The sequence below is a fragment of the Ovis aries genome, chromosome 4, assembly GCF_016772045.2.
Source record: "Ovis aries strain OAR_USU_Benz2616 breed Rambouillet chromosome 4, ARS-UI_Ramb_v3.0, whole genome shotgun sequence".
Taxonomy (NCBI): Eukaryota; Metazoa; Chordata; class Mammalia; order Artiodactyla; family Bovidae; genus Ovis; species Ovis aries.
This window is the reverse complement of record NC_056057.1, coordinates 41,776,520-41,792,649: the sequence shown is the minus strand read 5'-3', so window position 1 is coordinate 41,792,649 and position 16,130 is coordinate 41,776,520. Positions and strand designations below refer to the sequence as shown.

Genomic DNA, 16,130 nt, shown 5'->3' with positions numbered 1-16,130 from the left:
GAGAATTCTATGGATAGAGGAGCCTTGGGGGTGACGGTCCATGGAGTTGCAAAGAGTCAGACGTGACTCGTGACTAACGCTTTTACTTTTCCTAATATCATATAGTATTTGTTTTTCTCTGTCTGATTAATTTCACTTAGCATAATGGCATCCACATTCATCCATGTTGCTTCAATTGGCAAAATTTCATTCCTTTTCTATGTCTGAGTAATATTCCACTGCGTATAGATACCAATTCTTCTTTATCCATTCATCTCCTGGCGGACGTGTAGGTTGCTTTCATACTTTGGCAACTATGACCATTGGGGAGCATGCATCTTTTCAAATTAGTGTTTTTGTTGAATACATATCCAGGGATGGAAATGCTGGGTCATATAGAGTTCTTTATTTAGATTTTGTGGACACCTCCACCCTTGCTGAATCAACTTACATTGTCACCAACAATGTATGAGGGTTCCCTTTTTTCTACATCCTCACCAACATTTATTATTTGTGTTCATCAGAGATACTGGCCTTCAATTTTCTTTTTTTGTAATATATTTGTCTGGTTCTGGTATCAGGGTGATGCTGGCCTCATAGAATGAGTTTGGAAGTACTCCTTCCTCTGCAATTTTGTGGAATAGTATGAGAAGGATAGGTTTCAATTATTTTGTAAATGTTTAGTAGAGTTCACCTGTAAAGCCATCTGATCCTCAAATTTTGTTGCAAGTTTTTAAATTACTAATTTAATTACATTTTTGGTAATTGGTCTGTTCATATTTCCTATTTCTTCCTGGCTCAGTCTTGGGAGTATGTATCTTTCTAAGAATTTTTCCATTTTTTAGTCTAGATTATTCATTTTATTGGTATATAGTTGTTCATAGTAGTCTCCTATGATTTTGGGTATTTCTGTGGTGTTGGTTGTAACTTCTTTTTCATTTCTGATTTTACTAATTTGGGCCATTTCTCTTTTTTTCTGATGAGTCTAGCTAAAGGCTTATCATTTTTAATTATTGTTTTCAAGAGCTAGTTTTTAGTTTCACTGGTTTTTTTTTAGTATCTATTTCATTTATTTCTGCTCTTATCTTTATGATTTCTTTCCTTCTACTATCGTTGGGTAAACGTTTATTCCTCTCTTTCTAACTCCTTTAGGTGTCTGGCTAGGTTGCTTAACTGAGATTTGTTTGTTTGTTTGTTTGTTTCCTGATGTAAACCTGTATAGCTATAAAATTTGTTAGAACTGCTTTGCTGCATCCCTTAAGTTTTGAATTGTCATGCTTTCATTTTCATTTGTTTTCAGGTGACTTTATATTTCCTCAGAGATCCATTAGTCGTTAAGAAGCATATTATTTAGCCTCTACATGGCTTGTTTTTGTGGCTCTTTTTCATGCCATTTAAGACTCCCTTTTAGAAAGATTATTGCTCATTCTGCAGTAATTACTGTCAGTCTGCACTAACAAAAGGCACTATGGTCTAGTGTGGTAGAATACACAGAACTGATGGGTGATGGGATGCACTGGGATAAAAGGATTAAATAGGGAGAGGGAGGAGTAAAAATTGCAAACAGTAAGATATCCAACCGAGTTACTGAAGGAAATGTATTCCCTGGAAGAATAAAAGAGAGGTTTTACAAGTAATTTGATATGAACATCAGTATGTATTTCAAAGGTTGGTGCTCAGACAGATTTTATCATTACTGTAGAGATTACATATAAAACTGGACAGCAGGTTTGCTTTCTGGAGAGTCTGAATGTAGAAACAAAAGGTCAGAGAAACTGGCCAACAGTAGGAGCAGCATTTCTGAATTATATGTAAACCCAGCAGTAAAGAATCCGCCTGTAATTCTGGAGACACGGGTTTGATCCCTGGGTCAGGAAGATCCCTAAAGAAGGAAATGGCTACTTTCTTCAGTATGCTTGTCTGGGAAATCCCATGGACAGAGGAGTCTGGCAGACCAGAGCCCATGGGATCACAAGAGTTGGACATGACTTAGCAACTAAACCATCACCACCACAGTGAGCCAAGTGCCTTACCTCTACCTCAAGAGCACTTAGTTTATGCTATTTATTTTACAAATATATACAAGTTTTAGTACTGGTCAGTTTTTGTTTACCATTGAAATCATTACCATTACTAGCTTCATTAAATGGACTAATACGAAATTGGGAAAGTTATTATCTGCATACAAACACCATTAAAAAAAAAAAGGAAGTAGAATTAAAGTACCTAATTTTAACAGATCAGAATATCATCTCATGATGTTACCTAACTTTTAAAGTATAGATCTGGGACTCTATGATTCCTTTCAATTCTGAAAGATGATACCCTAACTCTAGCATTTGAAATGGCCTAAAACAATTGATTAATTTATATATACATATATATATATATTTACTTTATTTCTAAGCAGCTTTTTAAGGACTGCATGGTAGAAACTTTTTCCTAACAATATTTTAGACTACGATTCCTAGCAAATTTATGTGGAGACGGCAGCCTTATACAATCTTGCTAGATAAACTAAAAGTCAATGGTATGAGTTGCCATGAATGTGGAAAGTAGAAACTGCCAAAGGGCTTTAGAAAAAGGACAAAGTTTTGCCAGTTTTTATGAAGGATAATTCATGACCTTGACATTGTTCATATCATTTGATAAATGTTTAGAGATTATTGTATAACAAAAGTAATTTTACATAATTTTTAAAATTTCCCTATGATATTCGCTACAGAACACAAGGAAATGAATTAATTTCTTCCTCTCAGCATGCACACACATACATGTTCATTACGCATACACATATAAGAAACTTTTCTGAACACAGAAACTGCTTGCAACTGATTGCAAACAGAATATTTTGGTACTCAGGAGAGGAGAGGAAAAGTATTTTCACTATATTTCTGCTTTTTAAGAAGCTTTAATTTCCCTGGATGGAGAATAAACATAAAAATGATAAAACAGCAAGAAAAGAACTTATAATTTTACATGAGTTATTGCCACATAAGTGGTTTATACAGTAATATGAAGAACAAAGTAGTTAAAGCAATCTAAGAAAGTAAATAAGACCAGAAGTCTCCCCTCTAATGGGTGGATAGAATTTGTATAATAACAGTAGTCAAGGTTTACTGGTGGGAACAGCATGACACTGGAGTGAAAGACCTGATTCTCCATTCAGTTCAGTCGCTCATTTGTGCCTTACTCTTTGGGACCTCATTGACCACAGCACTCCAGGCTTCCCTGTCCATCACCAACTCCCGGAGCTTGCTCAGACTCACGTCCATTGAGGCAGTGATGCCCTCCAACCATCTCGTCCTCTGTTGTCCCCTTCTCCTCATGCCTTCAATCATTCCCAGCATCAGGGTCTTTTCCAAGGAGTCAGATCTTCGTAACAATGGCCAAAGTATTGGAGCTTCAGCATCAGTTATTCGAATGAATATTCAGGATTGATTTCCTTTAGGATGGACTGATTTGATGTCCTTGAGGTCCAAGGGACTCTTAAGAATCTTCTCTAACACCACAGTTCAAAAGCATCAGTTCTTTGGCATTCAACCTTCTTTATGGTCCAACTCTCACATCCATACACGACTATTGGAAAAACCATAGTTTTGACTAGACAGACTTTTGTTGCCAAAGTAGTGTCTCTGCTTCTTAATATGCTATCTATTTTGTCATAGCTTTTCTTCCAAGGAGAAAACATTGTTTAATTTCATGGCTGCAGTCAACATTTGAAGTGATTTTGGAGCCCAAGAAAATAAAGTCTCTCACTGTTTCCCCATCTATTTGCCATGAAGTGATTGGACCAGATGCCCTGATCTTAGTTTCTCGAATGTTGAGTTTAAAGCCAGCTTTTTCACTCTCCTTTCACTTTCATCAAGAAGCTCTTTAATTCCTCTTTACTTTCTGTGATAAGGGTCAATGTCTTCTGTGTATTTGAGATTATTGATATTTCTCCTAGCAATCTTAATTCCAGCTTGCACTTCATCCAGCCTGGCACTTCACATGATGTACTCTGCATAGAAGTTATATAAGCAGGGTGACAATATACAGTCTTGACATACTCCTTCCCTTTCTCAATTTGGAACCATTCTGTTGTTCCATGTCCAGTTCTAACCGTTGCTTCTTGACATGCACACAGATTTCTCAGGAGGCACAGAAGGTAGCCTGGTATTCTCATCTCTTTAAGGATTTTCCAGTTAGTTGTGATCCACACACTCAAAGGCTTTGGCATAGTCAATAAAGCACATGTTTTTCTGGAACTTTGCTTTTACTATGATTCAATGGATATTGGCAATTTGATCTCTGGTTCCTCTGCCTTTTCTAAAACCAGCTTGAACATCTGGATATTCTCGGTTCATGTACTGCTGAAGCCTAGCTTGGAGAAATTAGAGAATTATTTTGCTAGCATATGAGATGAGTACAGCTGTGCAGTAGTTTGAACATTTTTTGGCATATCCTTTCTTTGGGATTGGAATGAAAATGTACCTTTTTCTGTTCTGTGACCACCGCTGAGCTTTCCAAATTTGCTGGCATATTGAGTGCAGCACTTTAGCAGCAGCATCTTTTAGGATTTGAAATAGCTCAACTGAAATTGCATCACCTCCACTAGCTTCTTTCATAGTGATGCTTCCTAAGGCCCACTTGACTTAGCACTCCAGGATGTCTGGCTCTAGATAACCATCGTGGTTATCTAGGTCATTAAGATCTTTATTGTATAGTTTTTCTGTGTATTCTTGCCACTTCTTATTAATATCTTCTGTTAGATCCATACCATTTCTGTCCTTTATTGTGCCCATCATTGCATGAAATGTTCCCTTGGTATCTCTCATTTTCTTGAAGAGATCTCTAGCCTTTTACAATCTATTGTTTTCCTCCAATCTTTGCATTCTCCATTATCTACTATTAAGTTGTCATACAGGATTGAATCAGACATCTGCTTTCTATAGACCCCTAAAAAATGGATGGGATTAGGTGACCCTAACTCTAACACCTGATAATTCAATGCATACATTTCAGTTTTGTATTTCCACTTTCCCAGTTGAAAAAAAATCTACAAATGAACTATTAAGGAAAAATGATTCATAGCCTTCAGGAGAAAAAAAACATGATATGCTTATACTGTGTTTTGATATTCAATGTATAAGTATTAGAATGAATAAATTTTCTGTCCTTCCGGGTATATTCTACCACAATTCCTTTTCAATTCTGTAAATACTTAGAAGTTCCTTTAATTAAGAACATTTAATAAGATATGTGCCTTGGAGTCATGATAAACAATTGTTATTAGTCTTTAAGATTCTTACAGTGTAAAAATAATAACGTATATGTCCATGTGCTTCCTTGAAATGGGAAGTAACATCTAATTCTTCTTTAGGACTGATTTCAGCTTCAACATCCTCACAACATCTTTACATTTAAACAAGCCATAATACTTTTTTCCATACATAATTTTGTCTTTATTTTGGGCTTACTATAGAAATAAGATGTCAAGATATGATTGACCATTTTTAAAGGAAAATTGGTTGTAAAACATAAGAGGGTCTCACTCGCTGCAGCAGCTCCAATGTACACCATGTAAAATGATTGTGACAGCATGAAAAATGAAAATACTTCCAGTTATCACTAGATTTTTCTCATTTCTGTTTTTCCTCCTCAGTTCAACTTGCTGAGGGTAGAAAAGTTAATGTTCAACCTGGTAAGAACTTTTTGGATAGGTTTAATAAAATTTGCTTAATAAATTGTTACAAACTATTGCAGTATTGAAATAAGATCACTCTAAACCTCGCCAGTGGTTGGCCTTACAATCAGCAGACATGTGTACAATATTACACACTGATTCTCTTTGTAAAAGATCGACCAGAAGAGACTGCTACCCATCATGTGTTGAAAACACTTGTGTTTCATGTGGCAGGTTGTAGAAGTTCTCACATGCAAGTACTTGAGCTTAGTCCTTTCATTGACTAATAAAGGTTTGCAGCTCCCACAAGTGCCCTTATTGACTACAAAGAAGTAACCCAAACTTGTTTTCTTTTTCACAGGAATCTGTCCTTGAAGAAGGTACAACTGCTTTTAAAAATTGGGTTAAAGCAGGTGCTAATGTTTACAGACAATTTTGGATATTTGATGTGCAGAATCCAGAGGAAGTGGCAGTTAATAGCAGCAAAATTAAAGTTAAGCAAAGAGGTCCTTACACGTACAGGTGAGTCCCCAAAATACATGGCACTCTTTCCTTGAAGACAGGTATTTCTGAAAAAGCTTCCACTTGACAAATGTCACTGTATTAAAATGTATTTATTACTTTCTTGCCATTAACATACACTGAAATATTTGTTTCTGCCTATATATTAATAAAACCCTAATCTAAGGATTTAATGAGTAAAAGAAACACAGATTTTATTATGAATTTACCAGCATCAATTAACTGCTCTATATTTAAGAAGTTACCAGTGTTTTACCCTTGTGGCATTTGTTCTCAACTCTAGCAGCGTCTGCAGGTCAATTCCAAACTCCCAACCTATCCACACTGCTGTATTTAAAATAGATAACAAACAAGGACCTACCATATAGCACAGGTAACTCAGCTCAATATTATGTAATAACCTACATGGGGAAGGGATTTGAAAAAAGAATAGATACGTATAGAAGTGTATATATTATATATATATGTGTGTGTGTGTGTCTGTACATATGTAACTGAATCACGGCTGTAAAACTGAAACTAGCACCACACTGTTAATCAATTAGACTATATAAAATAAATATTAAAAAATAAAGTAAAACAGAAAATTTTAAAAACAGCTCTAACATATGCAAGCTAAATTTTTTAAATCTATCAAAAATTTAAAAACCAGAGTATTTTAAAATCCTGAAACTTAAAATGTAGGTTCTATGAGTGGTTCTCAAACTGTGGTTTCTGGACCAGCAACATCAACATCACCTGGGAATTAGGTAGAAATGCAATATCTCAGGCCGCACCTTAGACCAAATGTATCAGATATACTTATGAGCCTAGTAATGAGTTTGACAAATATTCTGGGGATTTCAATACATACTCAAATTTGAGAATCACAGCATTAAACTGATTTTACATAACTACAATACTTGCAAAGGATTTCTATTTAAACTATTTTCCAGGTCTTAAGGGTACTTTTATTCAGTTAGTAGTTTCATTTTGTACATTACTGAGACTGAATAAGCTGTACCTTTATTTTCCATGCCTTAACAGTTTAACACACTTTTGAAAAGAATCTTAGGTATCAGCACTAATGGGAAATAATTTGCCAGAAAGTTTCATCCTATAAATTTAAAAAACTCATTCCAGGAGCTGTGAAATGATTTACCATGTTCACACAGACCTAGGAACTGGTAACTAAGATTTTTGTGTACCTTTTCTTCTATCTAAATTACAAGACTTTGACTTTTCTAACTATGAAAGTAAGAAAAGAGACTAAACTTAGCAAGGATTAGGATTTCAGTTTACTGACTAGGGATCAAACCTGTGCTCCCCTGAAGTAGAATTGCTAAGTGCTAACCAAAGGACTTTCAGGGAATTCCCTGTATTCTAATTTTTAAACCAAAAATTGAGTGGTTATGTTCTCTTTCTAAAAGTACATTCTAAACACAGGCCTCAGTTTAAAGGATTTTTCTCTTAGTGAGTGCCATATACTGGAACAGTGTTGTAAGTACAAGTAAGTAAAACTAGAATTTGGTCACAGTTGTTTTACTATCATCTCAATTATTATAACACATAAATATTCCTGAAAATCAGAGCACTTTAATTTTAAGTGTTAATAATAGATAATCTACATTTAAAATACAACTATCTAAGAGAAAGAAAACAGTAATTGACTGATAATAGATTGTCCTGGATGCTGTTTCAGATTTTTATATTATTTGCATGTTTACAGGACTCAGAGAAAAGTAAATGATAAAACCTTGAAGAAATTATATTAACAGTAAAATGTATTTCTATCTTTTCTGAGTTCTTTTTTGAGATAATGTAAAACATTAATTATTTGTTCAAAAAGTTTTTGTTGAAAACTTACCAAGTACCAGGCACTGTGGTTGGGGATAAAAAACACTCGTAATACCTACCTTACATGAATTTTACATTTTTATTATACCTGATTGAAATGTGTGATTTTTTTATTTGTTATATTTTAAACATTTCAGTCCCATGATTCTGTTTCAGTCTTTATCTTAGATAATAATAGATACCTATTTTAACCTCAAATAATAGACAGTCAAATATAGGACAGTGCAATGTATACTTTATTTCATCTCAGTAAATATTTTGTTAATTGCAAAAGATTTTGTTTCCATAATAACAACCCTTCACCACATTCCTAAAAAAGTGGTTGGTACTTTGCCTAGAGATGTTAGAGCCAGGAGCTCAGAACTAATAAATATACAATATATGAGGAAGGGATGGAGGGAAATTGACCTGTAAAGTGGAAATTATATTTCATTAGATACCTTTAGTTTTCATTAAAATGCTGGAAATTATGAAAAAGTCGGTGCAGGAAAGTCTGTTCACTATGAACAGATGATCTAATAAGGAAACGTGCTCTTACTGTCCCTTCCTTCAACTTCTCTACTGTCTCCTCCTGACCTCAGGATAAAAAACTAAACATCTGAGTATGGGGTACAACCTTTTATGTTTCAGGTCTTGTTTACTTTAGTAATCTTATTTCCACCACTCTCCTTACTCTGACTCTGTAAACCAAATATATTGAAACATCTGCATATGCAAAATTACACCATGTCCTTACATCTTATACATGCTATTTTCAACACTATTTTGCTTAACTACACTTCTATTTGTCCCTCAGTCTACTTATGTGGAATTGCATCCTGTCCATTATCCCCACCGTAATCATGCCTAGCCTGGGTCTGTACCTATTCTGTGTTTTCCCACAGAGTCTATGTAAACTCCTATAATAACACACATTCTTTCTTCCCTGCTGTGCACAACTAAGACACCTCTCCCCGGCCTTCTCTAATTTGCAAGACTCAGCATCTGGCATATATATCTTTTTAACTTACTTGTTTAGCCTAATTTCTGACCATCTACGTACTCAAAAAATTTATTTACTGCATGAATGAATGGCATTTGTGACAATGATTTTTCTGAATTTTCTTTTTACTTCTGTTTTTCAGAGTCCGTTATCTAGCCAAGGATATTATAACCCAAGACTCTAAGACCCACACAGTTTCTTTCCTACGACCCAAAGGTGCCATTTTTGAACCCTCGCTATCAGTTGGAACAGAGAATGACACATTCACTGTTCTCAACCTGGCTGTAGCAGTGAGTAGACAACAATATTATTGATTGTGTAATGCTTTAGAATCCTCTGTAATTAATTTCATGATTAGAACTATCATCAGATATCATTTGTAATTTTGATGAAAATGTATTTTTATGACATTTTGAATTATAATCATCTGGAAATATGACAAGATCATAGAATAATCAACTAAATTGAGAGAACCATTTAAAGTGTATCATTTAAAAAAGTAGGATTTAACTGAAAGTCTTCTTCCTGTGGCTCATGCCAAGACAGAAATGTAATAGAAGAAACATTACACTTTTAATCTTGCAAAGATTTGGCAGTAATTTTAGAGATACAATTAAAAGTTTTATTAAACTTAGATGTACTATTTATCCATTTCTTGTAAAAAATCAATACTGCAACTGGTGTCTTACACTGTGCTTTTTTTTTTTTTTTTACAGGCTATACCCCATCTCTATCCAAGCACATTTGTTCAGATAATACTCAATGTACTTATCAAAAACTCAAACTCTTTTATGTTTCAAAAGAGAACTCTAAAGGAACTATTGTGGGGCTATAAGGATCCATTCTTGAGTTTGGTTCCATACTCTATTCCTACCACAGTTGGTGTGTTTTATCCTGTGAGTAACAAATATGAACATCAATACTGCTAGACTCTAACTATATAAATATAATGGCATTGGCAATTCATAATTTTATCATTTAGTATGTTAACCCTATTTATGATCTGGGAATACATAACTGTAAGTTTTTTAAATCTCTATTCACATGGATTTAGCTTTCCTAGTTGGGAAAATTAACTTATCTGCATGAAACAAATTAATTTTTCACAATTAAATTTAAAATTAAGAAACCCACATCTAATCAAGTTTCTACTCCGATAAATATACAGCTGTCTAAAATTAGATTGCAAGCTGCTAAGGCTTTGAGCAATCTTTCAGCTTTGACTTCCCATCTTAAAAAATCAAGGGTAATGCCACATTTTAATTTATTTCTGTTGAATATATTCATCATGTCATTCTTCCTCCTCTAGATGTCTTACAAATTTGTTTAAATGAATATTTAAAACTTAGCCAAAATTGAGCACAATGAGCCTGACATATCAGCAATGTCATATTTTCATAGAATTATTAATAGCTGATTAGTAATCTACTAAAGTGATGAAATGACAGTATGGAAATTAAGAAAAAATGTGAATTTGGTGATGAACTTAGTTGTTCCTTAATGTTTTGAGTTATAAATAGGCTAATCTGACTACTGAATTGAAATTTTTACTATGATGACGCTTGTCACTATACAAAATAGTTACAGTCTCCAGTTCATCATTGCTATTTTACTACAGTTTTTAGAAATGCAAGGTTATATATCAATTAAGAAAGCATTAAGAGATAATAAATTCAGTTACTAGTATTTAACTCAAAGACTTTTAATTTTTTCCTTGGCTAATCCTATTTTTAATCCTGTGTATCCAATCTTTAAGTCAAGAGGGCCTTAGGAAGCACTGCTGTTAATAAAGCTAGTGGATGTGATGGATGTCAGCAGAACTATTCAAAACCCTAAAGGATGGTGCCATCAAGATGTTGCATTTAATATGTCAGCAAATCTGGAAGGCCTCGCAGTGGCCAAAGTGTTGGAAAAGGTCAATCCTCATCCCAATTCCCAAGAAGGAGCTAACTGAAGAATGTGCTAACTATCAGACTATTGCACTCATCTCCCATGCTAGTAAGGTCATGCTTAAAATCTTTCATGCTAGGCTTCAGAATTATGTGAACCAAGAACTTCCAGATGTCCAAGCTAGGTTTAGAAAAAGAAGGGAACCAGAGATCAAATTGCCAACACTCACTGGAACCTAGAGAAAGCTAGGGAATTCCAGAAAAACATCTTCTTCTGCTTCACTGACTGTGCTATAGCCTTTGACTGTGTGGATCACAATATCTTACCTGTCCTGAGAAACCTGGATGGGGGTCAAGAAGCAAGTCAGATCCCTGTATAAAACAACTGATTGGTTTAAGATTGAAAAAGGAGTATAATGGGGCTGTCTGCTGTTACCCTGTTTGTTTAACCTATTTACTGAATACATCATAAGAAATCCCAGGCTGGATTCCACAAGCTGGAATCGAGATAGGAGGGAGAAACATCAACAACCTCAGATATGTGGAAGATACCACTCTAAATGGCAGAAAGTGAAGAGGAACTAAGACCCTTTTGATGAGGGTTGAAAGAGTCGGCTTAACTAAATATTTAAAAAAAAACTAAGATCATGACATCCAGCTCCATTCCTCCATGGCAATAGAAGGGGGAAAAGTGGAAGTAGTGACAGATTTCCTTTTCTTGGACTCTGAAATCAATGCAGACAGTGACTGCAGCCATGAAATCAGAGGTGATTGCTTCTTGGCAGGAATGCTATGACAAACATAGACAGTGTGTTGAAAAGCAGAGACACTACTCTGCTGACAAAGGTCTGTATAGTCAAGGCTATAATATTCCCAGTAGTCATGTACAGTTGTGAGAGCTGGATTGTAAAGGCGGCAGAATGCCAAAGAATTGATGCCTTTGAACTGTGGTGCTAGAGAAGACTCCTGAAAGTCCTTTGAACAGCAAAGAGATCAAACCAACCAATCTTAAGGGAAATCAACCCTGAATACTCTTTGGAAGGATGGATGCTGAAGCTGAAATTCCAATATTTTGGTCATCTGATGCAAACAGCTAACTCATTGGAAAAGTCCCTGATGCTGGGAACAGTTGAAGGAAGAAGGAGAAGAGGGCATCAGAGGATGAGATGGTTGGATGGCATCACCAATGCAATGGATGAACTTGGGCAAACTTTGGGAGATGAGTGAGGGATAAGGAGGCCTGGCGTGCTGCAGTCCATGGGGTCACAAAGGGTTGGACACAATTGGGTGACTAAACAACAACGATTTTATCTTTGTGTGCTTGCATGCGTGCTAAGTCACTTCTGTCATGTTTGACTTTGTGACCCCATGGACTGTAGCCCACCAGGCTCCTCTGTCCATGGGATTCTCCAGACAAGAATACTGGAGTGGGTTGCCATGCCCTTCGCCAGGGGATCTTCCTGACCCAGGGGTCAAACCCACCTCTCATTACATCTCATGCCCAGGGATCAAACCCACCTCTCATTACATCTCGTGCATTGGCAGGCAGGTTCTTTACCACTAGTGCCACCTGGGAAGACCATCTAATCTTTCAGTTCAGTTGCTCAGTCGTGTCCGACTCTTTGTGACCCCATGAATCACAGCACGCCAGGCCTCCCTGTCCATCACCAACTCCTGGAGTTCACTCAAACTCATGTCCATCGAGTGGGTGATGCCATCCAGCCATCTCATTCTCTGTCGTCACCATCTCCTTCTGCCCTCAATCCTTCCCAGCATCAGAGTCTTTTCCATGAGTCAACTCTTCACATGAGGTGGCCAAAGTACTGGAGTTTCAGCTTTAGCATCAGTCCTTCCAAAGAACACCCAAGGACTGATCTTTAGAATGGACCTCTCTTTTCAGTCCAGGGGACTCTCAAGAGTCTTCTCCAACACCACAGTTCAAAAGCATCAATTCTTCAACACTCAGCTTTCTTCACAGTCCAACTCTCACATCCACACATGACCACTGGAAAAACCATAGCCTTGACTAGACGGACCTTTGTTGGCAAAGTAATGTCTCTGCTCTTGAATATGCTATCTCGGTTGGTCATAACTTTCCTTCCAAGGAGTAAGCGTCTTTCGATTTCATGGCTGCAGTCACCATCTGCAGTGACTTTTGGAGCCCCCAAAAATAAAGTCTGACACTATTTCCACTGTTTCTCCATCTATTTCCCATGAAGTGATGGGACCAGATGCCATGATCTTCATTTTCTGAATGTTGAGCTTTAAGCCAACTTTGTCACTCTCCTTTCACTTTCATCAAGAGGCTTTTAGTTCCTCTTCACTTTCTGCCATAAGGGTGGTGTCATCTGCATATCTGAGGTTATTTATGTTTCTCCAGGCAATCTTGACTCCAGCTTGTGCTTCTTTCAGCCCAGCGTTTCTCATGATGTACTCTGCATATAAGTTAAATAAGCAGGGTGACAATATGCAGCCTTGACGTACTCCTTTTTCTATTTGGAACCAATCTGTTGTTCCATGTCCAGTTTTAACTTGCTTCCTGACCTGCATACAGGTTTCTCAAGAGGCAGGTCAGGTGATCTGGTATTCCCATCACTCTCAGAATTTTCCACAGTTTATTGTGATCCACACAATAAAGGCTTTGGCATAGTCAATAAAGCAGAAATAGATGTTTTCTGGAACTCTCTTGCATTTTCCATAATCCAGCAGATGTTGGCAATTGGACATTCACGGTTCACGTAATACTGTAGCATAGCTTGGAGAATTTTAAGCATTACTTTATAGCATGTGAGATGAGTGCAATTGTGCGGTAGTTTGAACATTCTTTGGCATTGCCTTTCTTTGGGATTGGAATGAAAACTGACCTTTTCCAGTCCTGTGGCCACTGCTGAGGTTTCCAAATTTGCTGGCATATTGAGTGCAGCACTTTCACAGCATCATCTTTCAGGATTTGAAATAGCTCAACTGGAATTTCATCACCTTCACTAGCTTTGTTCGTAGTAATACTTTCTAAGGCCCACTTGACTTCACATTCCAGGATGTCTGGCTCTAGGTGAGTGATCATACCATCGTGATTTTTAGTAACCACTTTCAAAGATCATAACAGAGAAAATTTCTAGAAATATGACATGGTCTCATAGGATTTGTTCCCTATCCCCTCACCTCAATATAACAGGACTAGTGATCAAAATGGCCTTTCTGGCTTAATTACAACAAAGAATAGAATTACAACAAACTACTACACAATTGCAGTCATCTCACATGCTAGTAAATAGTGGGGTTGGATCATGTCAGATTCTGATATGTTTTCTTCCTTTGTCTCAGCATCTAGCACTTGTTTCTAGGCACCTTCTATATCTTGTTTTTATTAAAAAAATAAAAATCAGTAATTATGAAAATTTATTTGCTTATATATTTCAAATCACACAAAATAGTCGTGAACAACCAATGTCTGAGAAATGCAAAATTGAATTAATTACATATTTTATAATTTGGAAAGCATGGCTTGTTTTAGAAGTAATTTTTTCTTGTATGAATCTCTTTAGTACAACAATACTGCAGATGGAATTTATAAAGTTTTCAGTGGAAAAGATGACATAAGCAAAGTTGCCAGAATTGACACATATAAAGGCAAAAAGTAAGTATTCAAGCAAAGTGTGTGTGTGTGTGTGTGTGTGTGTGTGTGTGTGTGTGTGTGTGTGTGTGAGACTAGGATACTCTAAGGCAGACGAGAAACTTATTTACCAACTGGTAAGGCACAGGCATCAACCTATGGAACAGAGCTGCCTATATCTCAGCCCTAGAAACTCCTGGTCTATCAGGCATTAAACCTTTAGTTGTGACAACTGATCACACTAGTGCATAGGTGCTGAGCATCAGCCCCACTGGAGGATTAATCTTGATGAACAAGTTTTCTTACATAAAGAAATCTAAAGGGACTATTTCCATCTCTGCTGAATAACTGGTATTATCATATACCATAAAATTACATAACTGCAAATGAAAAGGAAGAAAATCAATATGTCAACTCATCATTTTAGCATCCAGTATATCTTACTGATGTTTTATTTTTGGAGTTGGTGATGGACAGGGAGGCCTGGCGTGCTGCGATTCATGGGGTCGCAAAGAGTCGGACACGACTGAGCGACTGAACTGAGCATGAAATATAAAAACTGCTCATTCCCAGGACATGACAAAGTATGTCTGTAAATATGGCAGCTTAATGAATCCATGCCAGTGCTTTCATGACTTTCTCTTTCAAAATTTTCTCAAAATGATTTTATTGATAACTCAGCTTTTTAAAATATTTATCAACACAAAATGGAATTATTATTTCCTATTCTAAAACTGACATATTAAACTTGAAAAATAAAAAGCACACCTCCTGTGAAGTAGTAATAGAATGAGATACGTTCATACAGCCATGATTTCCTACTTTTCCCTAACTCCTGACTATTTATCTGGAGTACACCTAATTCATCGTGTCTAAAACAGGAAGAACCTCAATAAATATCAAGGGAGACAGAAGTTTCTCTTCAAAGTTAAAATTAGTTTTAGATCAGTGATTTCCTGACAAAGAATAAAGTGATCAAAATCAAAAGAGATGAAATATTTTTATAGATTAATCATTATGTGACACTGAGTTATCTAAAAAATTGCATAAAACTGTTAAATACTCATGTAATCCTTTTCCTTCTACAGAGACCTAATCACACTTTTTTTTTTAATATAAAAGTCTAATGGAGGGAAAAATATTTCTAAATGCTCATTTTAGGGGAATCACATCGGTGTCTGTATATAGAGGAAAGTGAGCATTGCTTCCATTTCAATATTAGAGAGAGGTTTTGAGGAGAATTACTAAGTGCTCCTAATTGGAGTAAGAACTTCACAAGAGTTTGAGATTAGGACAAGGTTACTTTAACCATGGCAAGACCATGGTTACTTGACCATGGCAAGACTAAACATGGCAGACTGAGCAGCTTATTCTGTTTAAAAAAGAAGCAACAACTTGCCTTGACATCTTACTGGATGATATGTTAGGAGTGTGAAAAACTCATTTCCTATCACCAAAAAGTGTCTGAGTATGCAGAGAAACTATCACCACTATTGTTTTCATTGTTCCCATATATAAATAAATACTATATATATATATATATATATATATATAATTTATGCAGGTACCAGAGTATAAATTAATAAACTTTGCCCTATTTAAATGCCAGTTCATGCAAGAGTTAAAAGAAGTGGAAAGTAT

General features: G+C 36.0%; 1 protein-coding gene across 18 annotated transcripts in view; it reads left to right on the top strand.

The window, feature by feature from the left end:
• LOC101114861 (platelet glycoprotein 4-like) overlaps positions 1-16,130 on the top strand; it is a 61,074-nt gene that overhangs the window by 30,273 nt on the left and 14,671 nt on the right. For all 18 annotated transcript variants that reach the window (XM_060414607.1, XM_060414605.1, XM_060414604.1 and 15 more), the window contains 4 exons: positions 6,009-6,169; positions 9,130-9,277; positions 9,704-9,883; positions 14,422-14,513. In XM_060414607.1, coding sequence (XP_060270590.1) covers positions 6,009-6,169; positions 9,130-9,277; positions 9,704-9,883; positions 14,422-14,513 — 581 coding nt within the window. The remainder of the gene's footprint in view (positions 1-6,008; positions 6,170-9,129; positions 9,278-9,703; positions 9,884-14,421; positions 14,514-16,130) is intronic.